The 18020-nt window shown below is 56.7% G+C and overlaps 2 protein-coding genes across 2 annotated transcripts; one reads left to right on the forward strand and one right to left on the reverse strand.

Moving 5' to 3' along the window:
- The first annotated feature begins 8 nt into the window (after positions 1–8).
- Positions 9–7253, forward strand: PDAP1 (PDGFA associated protein 1). Its single transcript, XM_084536250.1, has 6 exons — positions 9–92; positions 2108–2199; positions 4095–4202; positions 4568–4689; positions 5568–5719; positions 6373–7253. Exons 1-6 carry the CDS (start codon positions 80–82, stop codon positions 6429–6431), a joined length of 546 nt encoding a protein of 181 aa, XP_084392376.1. The 5' UTR covers positions 9–79; the 3' UTR covers positions 6432–7253.
- Positions 7254–8104: 851 nt separating this feature from the next.
- On the reverse strand, positions 8105–15205 carry ARPC1B (actin related protein 2/3 complex subunit 1B). Its single transcript, XM_084536249.1, has 10 exons — positions 15000–15205; positions 12479–12552; positions 11709–11813; positions 10662–10884; positions 10133–10240; positions 9802–10008; positions 9416–9491; positions 9142–9338; positions 8859–8949; positions 8105–8418 (listed from the first exon to the last, which is right to left on the reverse strand). Exons 2-10 carry the CDS (start codon positions 12540–12542, stop codon positions 8380–8382), a joined length of 1110 nt encoding a protein of 369 aa, XP_084392375.1. The 5' UTR covers positions 12543–12552; positions 15000–15205; the 3' UTR covers positions 8105–8379.
- Between the last annotated feature and the right edge of the window lie 2815 nt (positions 15206–18020).

The following is an 18020-nucleotide window of genomic DNA, read 5'->3' on the forward strand; positions in this document are numbered from 1 at the left end:
GGGGCGCGAGGGGGGCGGCTTCCGCTTCCGGGTCGGCGCTGGGGGCCGGGGGGGCCGCGCTGCAGCCGCCATCGCCGCGATGCCGAAAGGAGGTGGGGGCGGGGCGGCCGGTTCGGCTTTTATTTCATTTTTTTCCCTTTAATTTATTTATTTGGGGGCATTTATGAGGCGTTGGGGGCCGGGCCGGGGCAGCAGCCGCGGGTCGGGGCCGGGCCGGGGCTCCCCTGAGGCGCTGGGGCCTTGTGGGGGGGGGGCTGGGCGCTGGGGGCTCCTCGGGGATGGGCTCAGAATGCCGGGTTTTGGGGTTTTTTGTTATTTTTTGTTATTTTTTGGGGTCTGTGTGGAGCCGGGCATTGGGCTCGGCGAGCCCGCCGGGCGTCCCCCAGCTGGGGCTATTCCATGGAAACAAATACCGGATTATTTCAGCTTTTCCACCCGTTTTAATGGTTTTAATCGGAATTTAATGCTCCGGATTGACCCTGCAGGCGCGGAGCAGCTGCCCCTGTCACCGCAGCACCCCCCCAGCATCTCGCTGTGTTCAAATAGTGCCCAGTGCGGGGGGCTGGGCGCCTCCCCGCTGTTTCACTGAGGTGCCCGGGGGGCAGCCCCACGGCTGATTCTCTCTGATTTGTTTGTTTGTTTTCAAGCTTTTCTGTAAACTAATTCATTTTGAGCTGCTTTTCCCCCTTGTATGGCTATATCCAGCAATCAGAGTTCTGTCTTCTCCAGTTCTGGTCCTGGTGTAGGGTCCGGGCAGGGAGGCTGCCGGCAGCTGCTGAGCTTGTAGCGAGCGCTGAGGCAGGCCAGGTGGATTTTCTCAGCGCCACGTGGGGTGTCAGGTACCCTGGCGGTGTTCCTTTCGGAGCGATGTCACTTGCTGGGCAGGGACATGACGGCTCCGGTGCTCCCTTGGAGCTTGAGTTCCCCACGTGTGTCAGTGGTGCCACGTGGGGTGGCTGGGAATGGGGAGAGCAGGGCTTGGGGGGCAGCAGTGCCCTGGTTGTGCTGGTGGGGGAGTGCCCGTGAGCTTCCAGAACCGATTGTAGAGAGTTGTGCTCCCTGCCCTTCCCCATTTAGTGCCAGAAAACCATCTCAGGGGGGCTCAGGAAGGCTTCAGAGGGGTGTTTTGAGAGAATTTCCTCCATGGCTCAGCTTTTACCAAGCTAAAACATACGAAAATTGGTCTGTGCTCATTTTCTGAGCCAGAACTGGTCAGAAAATGAATTCCCAAAACCCTCGAGGGCTGCCTCAAAGAGCCTGACAAACGCAGCCAGGCGTGGCCGTGACGCAGGGTCGGGCAGTGATGGGTCTGCCCCGTAAGGAGGGACATCCACGCCACCCTTTTCCCCTCTCCACACCGTTTGGAGGTCTCGTTGTCCTCAGCAGGTGGAAAGGGAGAGGAGCAGGAGGCTTTGCGGGCTGCAGGAGCAGGGCCCCCTCACACAAGCTGCTGGGCTTTTGCTGATCTCACCCAGCGGCTGCACCCCGCGCTCTCCAGCTTGCTTTTGCCAGCAGCTCTCAGCTCTGACGACAGAAGCAGAGCAGCCGCCTGCAGGAAACATGAAGGGCTTCACGATTCCACGGCAAAACCCCAGCATTGTGCTCTGGAGAGCTGAGTGGGCCGCCCAGCAGAGCCCCCTCTCCCTTCTGCCTGATTTCTACCGCTCGTTTTTAGTGCTTTATAAGGGAAACCAGAAACATGGAGGCTCCTTTTACGAGTTGCTCTCGCTCCCATTCCCGAAGCTTTTGTCCAATTGGCTCCCCGGGCTCCCTTGGCACAGCCTCAGCTCAGGGAGGGGCCGAGGAGCTGCTGGGAGCTGCTGCCACCACACGAACGCACCGGGATCCCTGCTGGGGAGGGAACAGGAGCAGGGCTGGGGCTGGGAACAGCTCAGCAGCCCAGGAGGGGAATCAGAGAAGCCACAGGCTTCACCGAGGGTGGCAAATCCACTGTGACTCTTTTTTTTTTTTTTCCCTTTGGATTCTGTTTGGGCTTGTCCTGTGTGTGCTGAAAATGCAGAGCGTGTGCTGCAGGAGGAGCCAAGCTTTTTGGAAGCTCATCGCCAAACCATTTATTAATTCTTTTATTTTTTTTTTTCTTGTACAGGTAGAAAAGGAGGCCACAAAGGCCGGGCAAGACAGTACACGAGTCCTGAAGAGATCGATGCGCAGCTCCAAGCAGAAAAGCAGAAGGCAAGGGTAGGTGCTTACTGTGAGAACTCCAGGCTTGATTTGCAGCTCACGAGACGTGTCAGCTCGCTCAGGTGTCGCAGATCACTCTGTCAGTGATCACAGTGTGAATTCTGAATACTGGTGCCCGGGGAGGCTGCAAGGTGGGATCCAGTCGAGCTCCTCATGGAAGTGAGGCCAGGCTGACCGTCCATCAGCAATCTGAAGGTTAAAGGATGAGGAAGATGGTTGCACAGCAGCTCTAGGCATCTTTTCCTCCCGTAATTCATCATTCTGGTCTTCAGCATACGCTCGTTCCTCACTCCTGCTCTGCAGCTTGGCTGTGGAGAAAAGGGGCTCACGCCCTGACAGCTTTCATTTCTTGAAAACAGCATATTAGACCCTTTTCTAGTTTTAATGGGCTAAATTCCTTTGACTTCTTTCTTTACACACGGTTTTCTTGTTTGCCTCCGGGAGAAATACCAGATTTTTCTGGTGTGAATTTTTTTTTTGTGCATTTTAACCCCCAGCACGGGTTTGTAAGTCCGCCTTCCCCTGCAGCTACCGGGCTGGCCTTACAAAAACCACGACTGCTTTCTGCAGCACTTGCTCTCTTGCGTTGCCAAATTATCCCATGAACGATGCCACTCACTGCTCTTCTCTGAGACTTCCTGAAAGTGCTGCCTAAGCCTGAATTCACGATTCCAGCTGAAACCTCACGGCACTGACTGCAGCGGGATAATTATACCCTGGGTAGGAAACACTGATGAGTAAATCCCAGAAAAAGATTACCCATCCAAGCTGTTACGAGCCATATTGTTGACTCCTTTTGAATGTTTTGACCAGCTGTAACTCGAGATGATTACGTGGTTTGCTGCTTAGCCAGATATTCCGATTTTGTGTCACATTTCTTACCCTGTAACTCCTCTCGGTTTGTTTTCTGATTCCACCTTCCTGGCTTCGTGCCATCCTTGCAGTTACTGAAGCCACTCACGGTTCTGATCCTGTTTTCCAAAAGGAGTTCAGCTCCTTGCTTGCACGGTGTCATTCACAGACTTTGAACTCACAAACCTTTCCTCCATCCAAGTCGTTAATAAAAATACCAAGTGGGAACAGAACAGAACGAGCCGTGGCAGGGCCCCACGTGAGATGTCTGTCTGCTTTTATAAAAACAAAAACACAACAACCCTCAGAGGACTGCTTTTTGAGGATTTTTTTCTGCTGTGATCATCCAAGGCACATAGTGATGGTTACATCCAGCCCAGTTTTATTAGGGGAAGTTTGTAAACACTTAAAATTAGTCCTCCTCCTGCCCATAGCCCCTCTGCTTTGCCAGTTGCTCTGGTTAGGGATATTTAATAATGGTAAAGCAAGCTCTTCACACCCATGTTAGTTTCCCTAATCTCATCTTCTAATGATTTACAAATTAATTCCTAAATTATGATTAGCAAAAGCTGTGCTGGAAAGGCTGCAATTTCTTGTATTTCCACTAGAAACACCGTTCTACTTGATGTCTGGCAATTTTCTCTTTATTTTTTTTTTTATCTGGACCTAAGCTGAGATCCATCATGCCACATCTGAGTAGCTTCTGCTCCCTCAGAGACCATGCAGTGGAAATTCAGGCCAAAATTCTCCTGGAGATCCTTCATTTGGGGAAAGTAAAGTGCCAGTTCTGTCTTGTACAATGGTTTTCCTGGCCTGTTATGTAGAGAGAGCAGCAGAATTGCTTGGAGGAGATTTGTTGGGGCAGGTGATGCTCACTGAACCATGGTGAGAATGAGCTCTCGTTCTGGTAGAGCGATGCAGCCTTGGTGGGCCGTGTCAGGAGCAGCAGTGCTTGGAGCTGCGCATCATCCCCAAAAATGATCTCGTTTAAGAGTCCCTGGGAATTTTATTGACGTGTTTTCTTCCTGTGATTTCTGTAGGAAGAAGAGGAGCAAGAAGAGGGAGGTGAAGGAGCAACAGGGGACCCCAAAAAGGAGAAGAAGTCTTTAGATTCAGATGAGAGTGATGAAGATGACGAGGACTATCAGGTAGTGCAATTCTCAGGGCATGAAATGCATTTGCTTGGAGTTCTCTTTCAGAGCTGTCTACAGTAAATCTTTTATGGAATAACTACTTTAAGAAGCCAAAAAAAAACCACCAACAAACACCTTACTTGACTCCGTTTTGTCCTCAGAGGGATAATTTTTGTATTTTTAAGTGAAATGCAAAGGCAAAATCATCTTCAAAGAACAGCGAAGATGTTTGGTGGTTATAAATCCTGGCTCACAAATGGTTTTGCTGTCCGGTGGTGAAACAACCTTGAATTCTTCTTTTGGGGTGTGGTGCAGGGTATTTGATGCCAGAATATGGCAGGACAGAGCTTCTTACCTTTCCTCTTCTTCTTAAACCTTAGCAAAAGCGCAAAGGTGTGGAAGGGTTGATAGACATCGAGAATCCCAATCGTGTAATTCAGACAACCAAAAAAGTAACTCAGCTGGACCTGGATGGACCCAAGGAACTCTCGCGACGAGAGCGGTGAGTGTTCCTGCTGCCTCGGGGGGAGCTGGCATGGTCCTGGGGTTTCACACGTGCCGCTGGCAGCAGCTTAGTGTGGAGAAGTGTCTCCTCTCCCTGCTGCCTGTGCGTTGGTGTTTCAGGGAAGCCCTTCATCCGTGTTGCCCTCTAAAGCTGACACTGAGCAGCAGCAAAGTGTCAGACAGGATTCACTTTGTCTCACAGCTTTCCTTACAAACTTTTCAGAATTCCTTTGTTTTCTGGGAGTAGCTGTGTCTACCCCGGGGTTTGGCAGCTCGGCCCGATGTGCTGAGTGAAGTTTGTTGCTGTGAAGCAGACGCAGGCTGTTTCTCTCCTGAAGTTTAATGCCAAAAATCAGATGTAACCAAAATCCATTAACCAAAGGTCACGCTGGGGTCTACTCTAATCTCGCTACAAGAGGTACCCTAGTGGCAGGTGGCGGTTTCCCAGACTCCTGGGTTCGTGCTGAAATTTGTGCCTGATGAATAAGATGAGAAGCTAAATTTAATCTCCTGGTTTCATTTATTTGGAATAGATCGTTTAAGTTTGATTAGTTGGGATAGATTCCTTCAGCAGAAGTACCCTTGAGGTGTACTTCTGGGAAAAATGTTACAGTGCTGCGTAGCCTGGGGCTAATTCATTTGACCTCGCTGTGTATCAGTGCTCTTATTTAGCTGAAGGTAGAAATTCCTCGGCTTCTCATCATCCCTGCAACAGATGTAACGTCCTTGAGAACTGCTGACAGGGTCCCCCAGCCTCTGCAGGCAGCCCAGCTCTGTACTCAGCTTCCTCCCCAGTCAGAAAACCTCCCCTGGTGTCTGTCAGTACCTGGATGCTCACCGGGGCTCTGTAATCGTTGGTGTGTTTTGCTCAAACAGGGAGGAGATCGAGAAACAAAAGGCAAAAGAAAGATACATGAAAATGCACCTAGCTGGTAAAACAGAGCAAGCGAAGGCAGATCTCGCCCGACTAGCCATCATCCGGAAGCAGAGGGAAGAAGCTGCCAGAAAGAAAGAAGAGGAAAGAAAAGGTTAGAGAGTAATTAATCCTATTACTTCTCTTTTTTCAATGGCTGTGCTGCCGTGAGGTATGGTTTCTGCTATCACATGTCGTGGTCCCTCATCGCCTGAGACCGCGTGGTGTTGCTGAGTGTCCTTGTGACTCCTCTCATCAAAACTAGGTTCAGCTGGCTCATTCTTATCAAGCTCTAGGGCGTTTGATTGGGGAGCAGGCAAGGAGAGAAGGGAATTGCTCGATACCCACATTGTCCGCAGCCTCCCAGGCAATGCTAGCTCTGATTTGGGGATTTATCAAGTTCCTTTTGGCGGATGCACGCTGGGGATCCAGGCTGCACGGTGAATTTGCAGCTCTCCTCCCCTGTTGGGATTACCTCTTCAGCTCTGATAGACGAGAACCAGAACCCTGATGGCTGTGTTCCCAGTGACCTCCACAGGGAAATTTGTGCGTCAGCATCGGGGTGGTTTGGGGAAGCCTGAAGGGAAGCCGGGGACAGGGAGGGCTGCTCCCGTGTAGCCTGGAGGGAGCAGGACTTAGTGGGGAGGGTCAAAACTTTTCCCCAGTCACTTTGCTGCACGTGGCTAGCAAGAATTCAATCTCAGGGGCTGCCACCAGCCCTGATGTGCGCTGTGAGATGCTGACACCTCTGTTCTTTCCCTCCTCCAGCAAAAGACGAAGCGGCGATGGCAGGTAAAAGACTGCAGTCCCTGTCCCTTAACAAGTAAGCGCAGGACGTGCAAGAGGAGGAATCGCCAGGAAGCCGTGCCTGGTGCCTGCCAGGAACTCTGTCGTGTTGCACACCACAGGTGCCACGCAGGGTACACTGCGGCACCGAAGCCACCTCCACCTCCAAGAGACACTGACGATGTGTTTGTCTTCATCCTGGCACAGATTTCCATTTGGGGTTAGGGGCAGCTGCTATCTTCGGTGCAGAACTGTGCTGAACAGCAATTCTCTGTAACAGTTTGAAAACCTGAATGTTTTTGCTGTTTTTAGGATTAAGAACTCATAGATTGGGGGGGGGGTTGGGGGGGACGGGGGCAGGGGCGGGAGGGAGCTGTGCGGGAGGGGAGATGCTTTAAATATTAGATTGCAAGAAAATAGATTGTGGGGTCATTGCGGGGTGGGGCATATGGGGTGGGGAACTTTGACTTGCTCATGAAAACCCAAAGGATAACGTATCTGGGGAATCCTTTCGGGCAAACGGCCCATAAAATTTCGCTGCAGGGTGTTGCAGTATAACCGAGAGCCTGACTTCATGGACATCTGGAGTGCTGTTCCTTCCCGTTTTCATCCCTCCTCTCTTGCAGCCGGTCTCCCCCCTTTTCCCTCCTCTTCATTATTTTGTTTCTTCTCCTGATTAGGGATAGTGCCAGTTTTTAACCACATCATCCTTTGTTTAAAGGAAAAAAAAACAACACATCATTAATTGTATCAGACCCAGATGGGGAAAAAAAAAAAAAAAAAAGCTCGATAAAGGTGAAAAAGGAAAAAGAAACGACAAAACTTGTATATTTGGCTGATTAAAATGTAAATTATAACTGCTCTCTCCTTGTCTCGTGTGTGTGTGTGTAAACGATGCCGTGTGTTCAGGCGGCTGCGATGCACGGTGCGGTGACAGCCTGGCGGTTTGGTGACTTCTGTGGCTGCTGCTTTGCCTCTTCTCTGCTCTCGATGGTGGTGAATTTGGCTCAGGGTTCGGGAGCTCTATCAGCAGGTGCAGCCTGAAGGCACAAAGCTTTTCCTCTCCATCTCCTCTTGCACAATCTGGTTGCGGCAGTGGAGCAAACGATTTTACCTTCGGGCTGCCGCCTGGCCCAGTCAGTGGCAGGAGGGACAGCTGAGGATGCAGGAGGACAAATGCTGCCATTTATTGTGTGTGACCCTGCCATGTCTGCAAGGACTCTGCTGGGAGGATGTGGCAGAGAGATGTGCCGTGGGGAACCTCACTGTGAGCTCAAACCACAGGGGGAATTTGCTTTCTTGGTACGGGGAGGCTGGGTCAGCTCTGCACGGGGATAAAGGCAGGGAAAGGCATAAACCCAAAGCATGATTTGAGAGGAACTCTTGCCTGGCCTCCTTTTCCAAGCACTTAATCTCTACTTTATGCCCTGTGCTCATTGTTTAGCACCTGCAATCAAACCCTGTTTTGAAATGTACAAGTATTTATCCACTTTTCTTACAGCTTCTGAAAAGAATCCCGTATCCTTGGCGCTCAGGAACAGCAGAGGGGCTTTGTTTTCCTGCTGTGATGAGGGACTGCTCGTATCCTGAGTGAGAGCTGGATTTAGCAGCTGGGCACACTGCAACCAAAGGTGCCAGCCGGCCGGTGATACCGAGCTGAAAAGGGCCGGGTTGGTTCAGCTTAAAAAAATTAAAAAAAGGAGCAAAACCATCGTTGGATATACACAGGAAAAAAAAATCTCTGCTTTATTTTTTTTTTTTTTACTTCTTTAAGCGACGTATGACCAGCATCAGTTAGGATGGTAACAAAAATAGTAAAAAATAACAACCGAAACCACCTTTATCTTCGTGTCAGAGCAGCCGCGGGGCTGGCTGGCAGCCGGGGGAGCGCGGGCGGCTCGCGGGGGGCTCGCGTGGCGTGGGGACAAAGCAGGCAGAGCAGCGGAGCAGGGGGGGGCTGGCGGCCGGACACCTTCCCGGCTGCCTCCTTCATTTGATCTTGAGGTCCTTCAGCGCCGACTCCAGGCTCTGGAACGAAACGAGGGGTCGGTGACCGCCTGCGTGTGGCTTTCCAAGGCAAGCAGAGCCCTGGGGGTGGGTGGGGGGTAAAAGGGGGCTGTCCCCTGGGGTGGCTGCTGCTGGAGGACCCAGGAGGTCCCAACTTGGTCTCGTTTGGGCTCATTTTTCAAGCCCTGAGGGCAAAAATTGAAGCCAGGAGAGGGTGCTCGATCCCTGCGCAAGGGGATGGATGCCCCAGCCTGGCTGGCTACACCCCCCCTCTGATGGTGAGCAGGAAAGTGCCCCCCAGCAAACCCCAGCTCGAAGGAGATCCCAGCCAGGACCCCAGGAACAAGATGCCCCCTTCCTGAGCGCACCGAGGGGGCACTGATTGCAATTAGAGCTCTGCCTGATGAGGGTTTGGCGCTGGATGCTCCCAGCTGGGGGGGGTGACCGAGGGGAAGCCTCACCTTGACGTCCCAGATGCTCATGCCGCCGTCCATGCCCGTGGTGCAGAACTGCGAGCAGTTGGCTTTCCCCCCCGCCAGCACGGAGATCTGGCTGTGGGGCACAAGGAGGCAGCGGGGGGGTCAGCTTGGAGCCCTCGGGGCTGCCCGGGCCACCCCAAATCCACCCCAAATCCCCTCAGGGCAGAACAGGAGCACAGCCAGGGGATGATGCTCGGGGTCCAGCACCCTCAGGGTGACCCAGAGCCAAATCTGTCCCCCCCCCAAAGCCCTCCCCGTCGTGCACCTGATGCTGTTCTTGTGCACGGTGTCCAGCGTGGCGTTGGAGGTGTCCGAGCTCGCTTTCTTATCCAGGTTCTGGAAGCGCTCGCGGGCGGTGAGGCCGCGCTGGGAGCTCTGCTTGGGGACGTCCAGCTTCCCCCCGAAGGTCAGCGTGCCCTGGCCCTCCTCGTAGGTGAACAGCATGGGGTAGCAGTCGTGGCCCTGGTAGGGGGGGAGACACAGCCCCGCTCAGCACCACCCCGGTGTGGTGCCTGCCCTCAAAGCCAGCCTGGACTCACCGCGGCCACCAGGCTGTTCTCGGTGATGAAGGTGACGGCCAGGAGGGGAAGGGTCTCGGTGCAGAGGGAGGCGACGCTGCGAGGGAGAGCAAGCCGTAAAAAGGGAGACAAGGCCCTGTGCTGAGCCTGGCACAGCTCGTGACACGGGTGGAAGAGCCTTCTTCTCCTCCTCCTCCATCTCCATCCAGCACTACTCAGTCCTTCCCCACCTCCCCATGCCACCTCCATCTCCCCATCACTTTGGGGTTCAGCCCAGCTCCAGGGAAGCAGCTGCACCCCAAACCCACACAGCCACAAATCCCCACGCCCCGTAGCCCACCCCGTGGTGGCACCCACGGCAAAACTCCCCCCACCAGCTCCCCCCCGTGCCCCCCAGCCCTCCTTACGCCATCTTCTTGTTGGCGTCGGCGAGGCAGAGCGTGCTGTCGTGGCTCACCCAGGCCACGCGGGCGCCGCTGGCCGAGAAGCAGATGCTGTGCACCCACCCGCAGCTGCTGCTCGACTCGAACATCAGCTCCCCGAAGGGCATCTTGGAGCCCCACGGCGTGGGGCTCGGCCGCTCCTCCACCTCCTTGATGTAGGCGGAGAAGATCCTGGCGAGGGGAAAGAGAATGAGCCGTGAGGTTCCCCCGGCCTCTGTCCCATGCTGTGTCGGGATGGGGACCCCCCCCTGCACCATCCCTGGGGTCCCCCCCTCGCTGTCCCCCTGCCCCTCACCGGCACTTGAAGTCGCAGGAGCCGGCGGCCAGGAGGACGTTGTTGGGGTGCCAGTCCAGGCTGAGCACCGTCGAGCGGATGGGCTTCTTGATGTGCTTGCAGACCCACCTGCGGGGAGAGCAGCGGTGTTGGTGCCCCCCCAAAATAGCCCCCGGGCACCCCCCCTGGGCTGGGGGAGGGCTGGGGGTGGTCAGGGCTCCGGGTGTCCCCCCAGGAACTGCTCTGGGCCACCAGGCTGTGACAGCAGCCAGGCACGGGGAGTGCAACAACCCCAGCAGTGGGTTTTGGGCACCTCCTTCCATCTCCCCATCAGTCTCCTCATCTACGTCCTCCTCCATCTCCCCCATCTCCTCCTGTATCACCTCCATATCCTTGTGTCTCCTACCACCCAACCCAACCCAACCCAACGAAACCCAACCCAACCCAACCCAACCCTCCATCATCTCCTCACCCACCCACCCCTCTCCCCACCCACCTATTTCCCCCATCCCACCCCAAAGGACCCCACGAGCCCCCGGCCGAGCCCCACCAGTCGTTCTCCTGCTCGAAGTAGCAGATGGAGATGAGCCGGGAGCCGCTGCCCACGGCGAATTTGTTCTCCTTGGGGGACCACTTGACGCAGCGGGCGGCCCGGTTGATCCGCAGGATGACCAGGGTGGGCTTCCAGACGTTGCCCTTCAGGGTCCAGACGTAGGCGTTGCGGTCGGTCCCACAGGTCACCAGCCGGTTGCTCTCAGGGGCCCAGTCGATGCCTGGAAGGCAGAAGGGGAGGTGGTGGCACGGGGGGAGCCGTGGGGATGGGATGGGGACAGGCCACGTGGGGATGGAGGCCACCCGAAGGCAGAGATGTTCTGCCTGCTCTCTGACCCCATGCCGTGCCTCCCACCTCTTCCCATCACATCCATCCCATCCTGTCCCATCTCATCCCATCCCTCCCACCTCTTCCCATCCCATCCTATCCCATTCCATCCATCCTGTGCCATCTCATCCCATCCCATCTCATCCATCTCTTCTCATCCCATCCCATCCCTCCCACCTCTTCCACCCCACCCCATCCATCCTGTCCCATCCCATCCCATCCCATCCCATCCCATCCATCCTGTCCTGTCCCATCCCATCTCATCCCATCCCATTCCATCCATCCCGTCCTATCTCATCCCATCCCACCTCATCCCATCCTATCCATCTCTTCTCATCCCATCCCATCCCTCCCACCTCTTCCCATCCCATCCCTTCCCATTCCATCCATCCTGTCCCATCTCTTCCCATCCCATTCCACCCCATCCCATCCAATTCCATCCATCCCATTCCACCCCATCTTATCCCATCCCATCCCATCCATCCTATCCCATCCCATCTCATTCCATCCCTCCCACCTCTTCCCATCCCACCCGATCCCATCCCATCCCCAGGCACCCTCTGACCCCCCAGGATCAGGCCCCAGGAGCACCACACTCAACCAGCTCCCTCTCCACCCTCTCCGCCACCCCATCCCGAATCCTCTGCTGCCACCGAGTGGGGCTGGGACCCGGCCGTCCCCATCCCCGTCCCCATCCCCTCAGCCCCCGGTTCTCACCCGTCACCTGCCCGTTGTGCTCCTTCAGCTCGTGCACCTTGCTCCACTTGGCGCCGTCCTTGCGGTAGATGTGCACCTCGTGGTTGTTGGGGCACAGGGCGATCTCTAAGGAAGGGGGGAGACAGTGGCCGGGGCAGGGCCCCCACCGGGGTCACGGCTCTGCTGGTGACGGGGACAGGCTCCCTGTGACCCCAGTGTCCCCGTCACCCCGGCTCGGTGGGGTTTGCCCGGCCCCATGGGCCCTAAAGTGGCGATGTGGTCCCAGGGGACCCGTGGGATGGGATGGGACGGGATGTTTTGGGACGTTTTGGGATGTTGTTTTGGGACGGCTGCGGGTGCTCATCGCCTGCCTGGCCCCATCCTGCCCCGCCTGCCCGGCACAGAAAGCCCTTTTTGTTCTCTCCCACATCCCCCGCTCCGAGGCCGGGAAATGCCATCGGCCATGAATCACCCACACAGCTCCTCCGCTCCTCTCCGCTCTCCTCCTCAGCGCCTCGCCATCCCTCCCCGTGCTGACACCCCCTGCGTGGGCTCTGTCCCACCAGCGGGTCCGAGGCGGGGAAGGGGGACACCTCCCGTCCCCAAAACCCATCCACAGCAGGACCCACGTCCCCAAATCCAGCCCCACACCATCCTAGGGGACATCGCTCAGCCCCGGCGGGGATGCGGGGTGCCCGTGCCCACCCCGGTGTATTTGACGATTCCCTGAGGATTTGGGGATTTGGGCCCCGGTGTGAGGAGGTCCCAGTGGGGTCGGGGCCGGTACTTACGGGTCCGGTCCTTGTTCCAGGCGTGGCAGCTGATGGGCTCCAGCAGGAAGCTGTGGTAGGCCATGGCGAGCTCGCTGCGGGTGGGACGAGAGCTCAGGATGCTCCTCCGGCCACGGGGACAACCCCAGCGGGACACGTCCCCTTTCCACCCCCCAAAAAAAAAAATTCCCCTGGAAGGGGCTTCCCAAGCTCACCGCCTGCCCGAGCAAGGCCAGGACCGACCCCCCCAGCCCCACAGCCCCTGGCAGGAGCCCGGAGAGGCCGGAGGAAGCAGGGGCTCCCTGATAACACCCTGATAACGCCCTGATAACGCAGGAAGGCGGCGAGGGGACGGCTCCCGGCCACTCCCTAACCACGTCGGCACAGCCAGCAGCCACCCGGGCACCCCGAGACCCCGCTGCCAGCCCCGAGCCCACCATAGGGTCCCCAGGGTGCTCAGCACCCCCTCCCTCTGCCTGCTCCACCACGCTCCCTCCCCGCCTCTCATTTCGGGAGAGCCAAAGGCGCCGGGTGGCGGAGGCGCCTCCGTCCCATCCCGTGACTAATCCCTTCCCCTGGCCGCTGCCAGGAGCTGTGGGATGGGGCGGTGGCACGGTGCTGAGCTCCCCGTGCCTCCCAGAATGGTGCTGGGGGCAGCCCCTCGGCCACGGGGCTGGGGTAACGCAGCGAATTTGGGGGGCACCCAGGCAAAATGTTAAGGGGGAAGGGTTTTGGTGTTTTGGGAACGCTCCCAGAGCGTTGCTGGTTTTATTCTGGCAACTAAAAACCTGGCAGGGGAAGGAAAGAAGTCCCTCCTAGCTCTGTCCCTTGGGCGGAAAGGAAATCTGGAGCTCCACCACCTGAGAAATCCCAGTGGTGATGCGGGGTGTGCACCCTGCCCCTACACACCCCAAAAACACCCGACCCCACTGGGGATGGATGTGGGCATCCCCCTGACCCAGCCCCACGGGTGCTGTGGGGTTTCAGGCACCCATGGGTGGGTGCAGGCCCCCTCCTGGAGCTCCCCCCTTGGTTCCTGTGAGCCTCGGAGGGTTTTTTTGCCCAGCTGAGCACCGCCACCAGCACCCAAGCGTGAGCCTCACTTTGTGCCCCCCAGTGCACCCCGGTGCAGCTTCACCCCAAAAACCTCGCCCTGAGCCTGGAGGAGACCCGGCAGCCCCCAAGGGGATGGAGCTGCACCACGAACACCGAATAAAACCGATGGATGGGGGCCGTGCTGCTGGATTGCAAAAGATCTGGAGCAGAAAAATGTGCTGCATCGGGCTGACAGCGCTCCGGGGCGGGAGGCAGGGGCGCGAGGCATCGATTTCCTGCTGAAATGTGCTGTAAGGAAACAGCAATGCCTTCTTTTTTTTTTTTTTTTCTCTTTTTTTTTGGTGGGTTTGGATGCTCCGAGGCCTGGGAAGCTGCCTGCTTCTCCCTCCTCCTCGCTGGGCTCATTTTTCACGCTCAGCCCCAGCTCTGCCGGGCAGGGCTCCGCTGCCGAGCCGTCGGAGCGGGGAGCGGAAGCTCTCAAGAAAGAAACTCGGCTTTCGGCCGTGGCTGCACCCGTCAGCAGCTTACGTCTCCTTCCCGCAGCGGCCGGGCTGGCAGCCTCGCTGCTCCCCTGCTCACGTCCCAGCCAGAGCTGTGCAGGGAGATGCCCCAAAATCCGGGGCTGCCCTCGTCCCCTGCTCCCCCTGCTCGGACGCAGAGGATCTGGAGGGAGGGAAGGGGCTTTTTGGGGAGAACAGAAGGCAGGACTGGGGCTGCTGCAGCTCAGTTATCTTCCCCACTCAGCCCCGAGGCGCCGAGAAGTTGGGAAACATCCTTGGAGGAGATAACCAAACCTTGGCAGGGGCCGAGCGGGAGGAAGCCGCGCGCTGGAGCTGCTCCGTTTTCACTTCTGCCCCAGCCACCGAGCCTGGCGTGCAGCCACCGGCCCCCCCAGCACCCCTCATCCTCTGCCGAGCCCCGAGGCCGAAGCACGGCCCCCCCTGAGCACCCTTCTCCTCCCCGTGGTGCCTGTGGGGTGTCACCCATCCCGGTGCAGCCATCCCGGGGGGGACACCCATCCCTGTGCCTCGCTGTCGGTGCCAGTACCCCAGGAGCCAGCCCGGCCTTGGGGAGCCATCGATGCCCCCCAGGCATGCAGGGGGCAAGCAAGGGGCAGCTCCAACCCTCCTCTTCCTCATCCTGGGCAAAGCTGGAGGCTGCTGGTGGCCGGGGAGGCGAGGACACATCGCCCCCAGCTCCCGCTCTGCTGCCCCCAGCCCCTCCGGGGGCAGCCTCCCCAGCACCCCAAACCTCCCCAGCCTCAGACAAGACAACAACCCCCAAAACTCGCCACCAAAACTGGAAACAACCCCCCTAAACACCACCATGGGGACAAAACCCAGCGGCGAGGCGCTGCCTCAACCCACCCCAGCCCCAAATTGGCCCCATCCCAGCAGGGCTTCGCCCCCTCCCCAAATTCAGCAGCCGGGGCACGAGGTGCCCCCGGGGCACAGCCGGCTCTCCCGACAACCTCCCCGCTCCTTACCTCGGAGTTCGTGGACTCTGGGCAGTCGACACGAACCGGGCAGCAGGCAGGGAGCAAGCGAGCGAGCGAGGGGGAGTTGCTGGCTGCCCCGCGGAGGCAGCCCGACTTCCCTTTTCCTCTCCGAGAAACGCAACCACTTCCTCAACGTGGGCGTTGGGGGAGCGCGGAGCTGCTCGGCGGCCGCCCTGCCCCTGCCAGCACCGAGGCCTCTCCGCCGCCGCACGTGGACGGGCTGCCGGCCACGCCGCCGCCCCGGGATGCTCCTGGAGATGCAGGAGGACCGCAGCCCACCTCGTGCCAGAGCCCACCCGCGGGGAGAAGCGCGTGGCAGCGTTGCATGGGGAGGTTTGGGGCTCAGCAGGACCTCGCCGTGCTGGGTGCCGGTTCCTGCATCCCGCTGGGCGCAGCGGGACCGAGGCGGCTGCAACGTGTGCCTACGCCCCCCTGCACCCCTTTATTTTTTTCTCCTGTTTCAGGGCCAGCTGGTTTCAATCCCGTTCTCCGGGAGACTCCTAATTAAAGAGCTGGGAAAGAAGCGAGGCTTCGGCTTCTTGGTGCCCTGCTGCGAGCTGGGTGAAGGCACCCACGGGGACACACTCCCCTCTCACCCCAAAAGTAACCGGGGAGGGGATGATTGCATTGCAGAACCTGGACAGCAGCACATCAGGGTCTCACAGGGGGAGGACAGGGTCCTGGTGGCATTTCCCAGCTGCAGGAGGTGGATGTGATAACCTCGTAGTCGTTAAACCACAGAATTAATCCCCAAGTTACAGGTCTGCTGTAGGTAAAGCTCTGTGGGGTGGCACTGAGCAGGTAACTCATCTCTCCCCTGATCCTAAAGCCCATTAGCCCCCTTTCTGAAGTTTTTCCTTCTGCCTGCAAATTTCCTCCAGTCCTCACATGGTTATGAACTGCTCTGAATCTATCCTCGACCAGGAGAGTTCAGGCTTTTCCGGCATCCTACTGCTCAGCCCTGCAAAGCCTTGTGCCAAGAGCAGCAGCTCTCTGAGCAGGACAGGACAGGACAGGAGGGAACCTCACTGCCCAGCAGAGAGGAGCATCACCCTCACCCCAGCACCGCCTGCAGAGCACGTCCTCATCTCCCGTGGCATTTCCTCGTTCCTTCTCGAGGCTGCTCCTGCTGTGGCTCTTCCCTGAGCTGCTCGGAGTCCCACGGGCTCCGAGCGCTGCTTGGGCTTCCCCGGGGTTCGGCCGCCCACGGGGGATTCAGCAAGTGCTGCCGAGCCCGGGGAGGAAGGAGCAGCCCTGCTGGATCTCTCCCCAGCTCCCACTCGAGGTCTGACTAAGCCACGTAACTGCTTTCACCACCGCCTCCTTGAGCAGAAGGATCCTCCTGCGCCCGCTTGTCGTGGAAAGCCTGGGGCCTCTCTGCAGAAACACCCCCTGTGCAGACAGGGGAGATGCCAGAACATGTTTTTTTTTTTTTTTGCTGGGAATGATTTTGGAGGTGGGAAAAAGGGATGAAAAGGGGCAGTAATTCCCCATCTTTTTGTTTGGAGACGTGGAGTTTTCAGACGGGCTCCTGGGAACAGTCTCTGGCATCCCTGCTCGCGCGCAGCCCCGATCCCTGCCCCTAACAGTCTGCGAGCTGGCGCGGAGCAGCGAGCATATGCAGCCAGCAGCCAGCCTGTAATTAAGACTACAAAATCACCAGCTTTCTTGTGAAGTTGCTTTCAAGGGCACCGTTAACCCCAGCACATACAGCAAGCACGTGCTAGCGAGCCTGGTGCTGCAGCTAGTTAAAATGCAGGGGTGAATCCTCACCGTGCTGGACACGAGGACACCCCGAGGGGGTTAGAGATGAGGGAGGAAAGTGAGAAAACGGCAGAGGCCAAACAAAGCAGCTGCCCTCACGTGGGGTGGCAGCAGGACATGCTGCCAGGCATCACCTCCAGCCCTCAGCCAGCACACAAGGTGCAGAGCTCTCCCCTCCCCACCCACGGGACAGTTTTAAGGTGAAATACTTATTTTGGAGTTGTTTATACTCCCCTTGCTCTGTCCTTTTCTAACATAAAGATCTCCGCTCTGGTTTTAATCACAGGTTTCTAGCAGAGCCGTTTCTCTCAGACAGTAACCTAGGGCAGTTTCATCAAATGTCAGTTTGGTGGCTCCTTTTACCTTCTCTGGCTCGTTCATGCAGAAAAAGAACACGGCAAAATGTAGAGATCCATTTTCTTCACCATCTCTTTAGATGACTTTTTTTATCTTTTCTATTATTTGAGCCATATCCTTGAGAACACAGTTTTTACTAGATTTCTTGGAAATTAAACAGCACACATTCAAAAATGACTTCAGAAACAAAATCACTACTTCCTGTGAGATGTAAGTGTCTACCACTGTCTGCAGAGATGAACAAATCCAAGCCCATGCCCTCTGTCCATCCTCCAAGGCTGGCAGTGTCACTTTGATCCAGAAGACATTTAACTCCATTAGTGCTGTGTCCTGGCTGATAAACCCAACGTCCCCCATATCATCGTACACAGCAGACCACGAGACTGCAAGCTGAGTAAGCAGTTAAAACAGCCGTTATTTTACATTTAGAAAGGAGAGGAAATTGCAAAGCCACATTTGATTGCCAGGGGAAGAAGGCAGGAGACAAAAGAAAACCAAAAGGAAAATAATCCGTGCCCTGGGTGCAACAAAAGCTGCACCTGAAAAGGATGCAGCTCTGCGAGGGACGTGGTTCACTCAGAACACGAGCAGTTGTCAGCTTTGTGAGCCTGCCTGCTACCCTTCCTTTTCAATCACTCAGAGCTAAGAAACGAGCAGTGTATGAAGAAACACTCCGGTTCCAGAGGAAGTGGTAAAGTTTAGTCATTGGGTTGTGTTTTTTTTTTAAGACACTTCTGCATTTTCAACAGAAGTGACAAGTCTTAGGCCTTATAAAGCAATGCTCTGAGCCAGGTAATCCCCTCCCAAGCACGGCCTGAAGCGAGCCTCAAGGCAGCAGTACAGTTAATCTTAACTGGACTGTGTGAATAAAATAAGTTATGTGCAGCT

This window comes from Aythya ferina (genome assembly GCF_964211825.1).
Source record: "Aythya ferina genome assembly, chromosome: 15".
Lineage (NCBI taxonomy): Eukaryota > Metazoa > Chordata > Aves > Anseriformes > Anatidae > Aythya > Aythya ferina.

What these genes read in the sequence shown, in the direction of transcription:
- PDAP1 (XM_084536250.1), top strand. An exon ending in AAGATGACGAGGACTATCAG is followed by an intron (nt 4,203 to 4,567) that starts GTAGTGCAATTC and finishes CTTAAACCTTAG; the next exon opens with CAAAAGCGCAAAGGTGTGGA. An exon ending in GAACTCTCGCGACGAGAGCG is followed by an intron (nt 4,690 to 5,567) that starts GTGAGTGTTCCT and finishes TTGCTCAAACAG; the next exon opens with GGAGGAGATCGAGAAACAAA.
- ARPC1B (XM_084536249.1), bottom strand. Translation starts at nt 12,542, where the DNA reads ATGGCCTACCACAGCTTCCTGCTGGAGCCCATCAGCTGCCACGCCTGG. An exon ending in GCACAACGGGCAGGTGACGG is followed by an intron (nt 10,885 to 11,708) that starts GTGAGAACCGGG and finishes TCTGCCTTCCAG; the next exon opens with GCATCGACTGGGCCCCTGAG. An exon ending in GTGCACAAGAACAGCATCAG is followed by an intron (nt 8,950 to 9,141) that starts GTGCACGACGGG and finishes TGTGCCCCACAG; the next exon opens with CCAGATCTCCGTGCTGGCGG.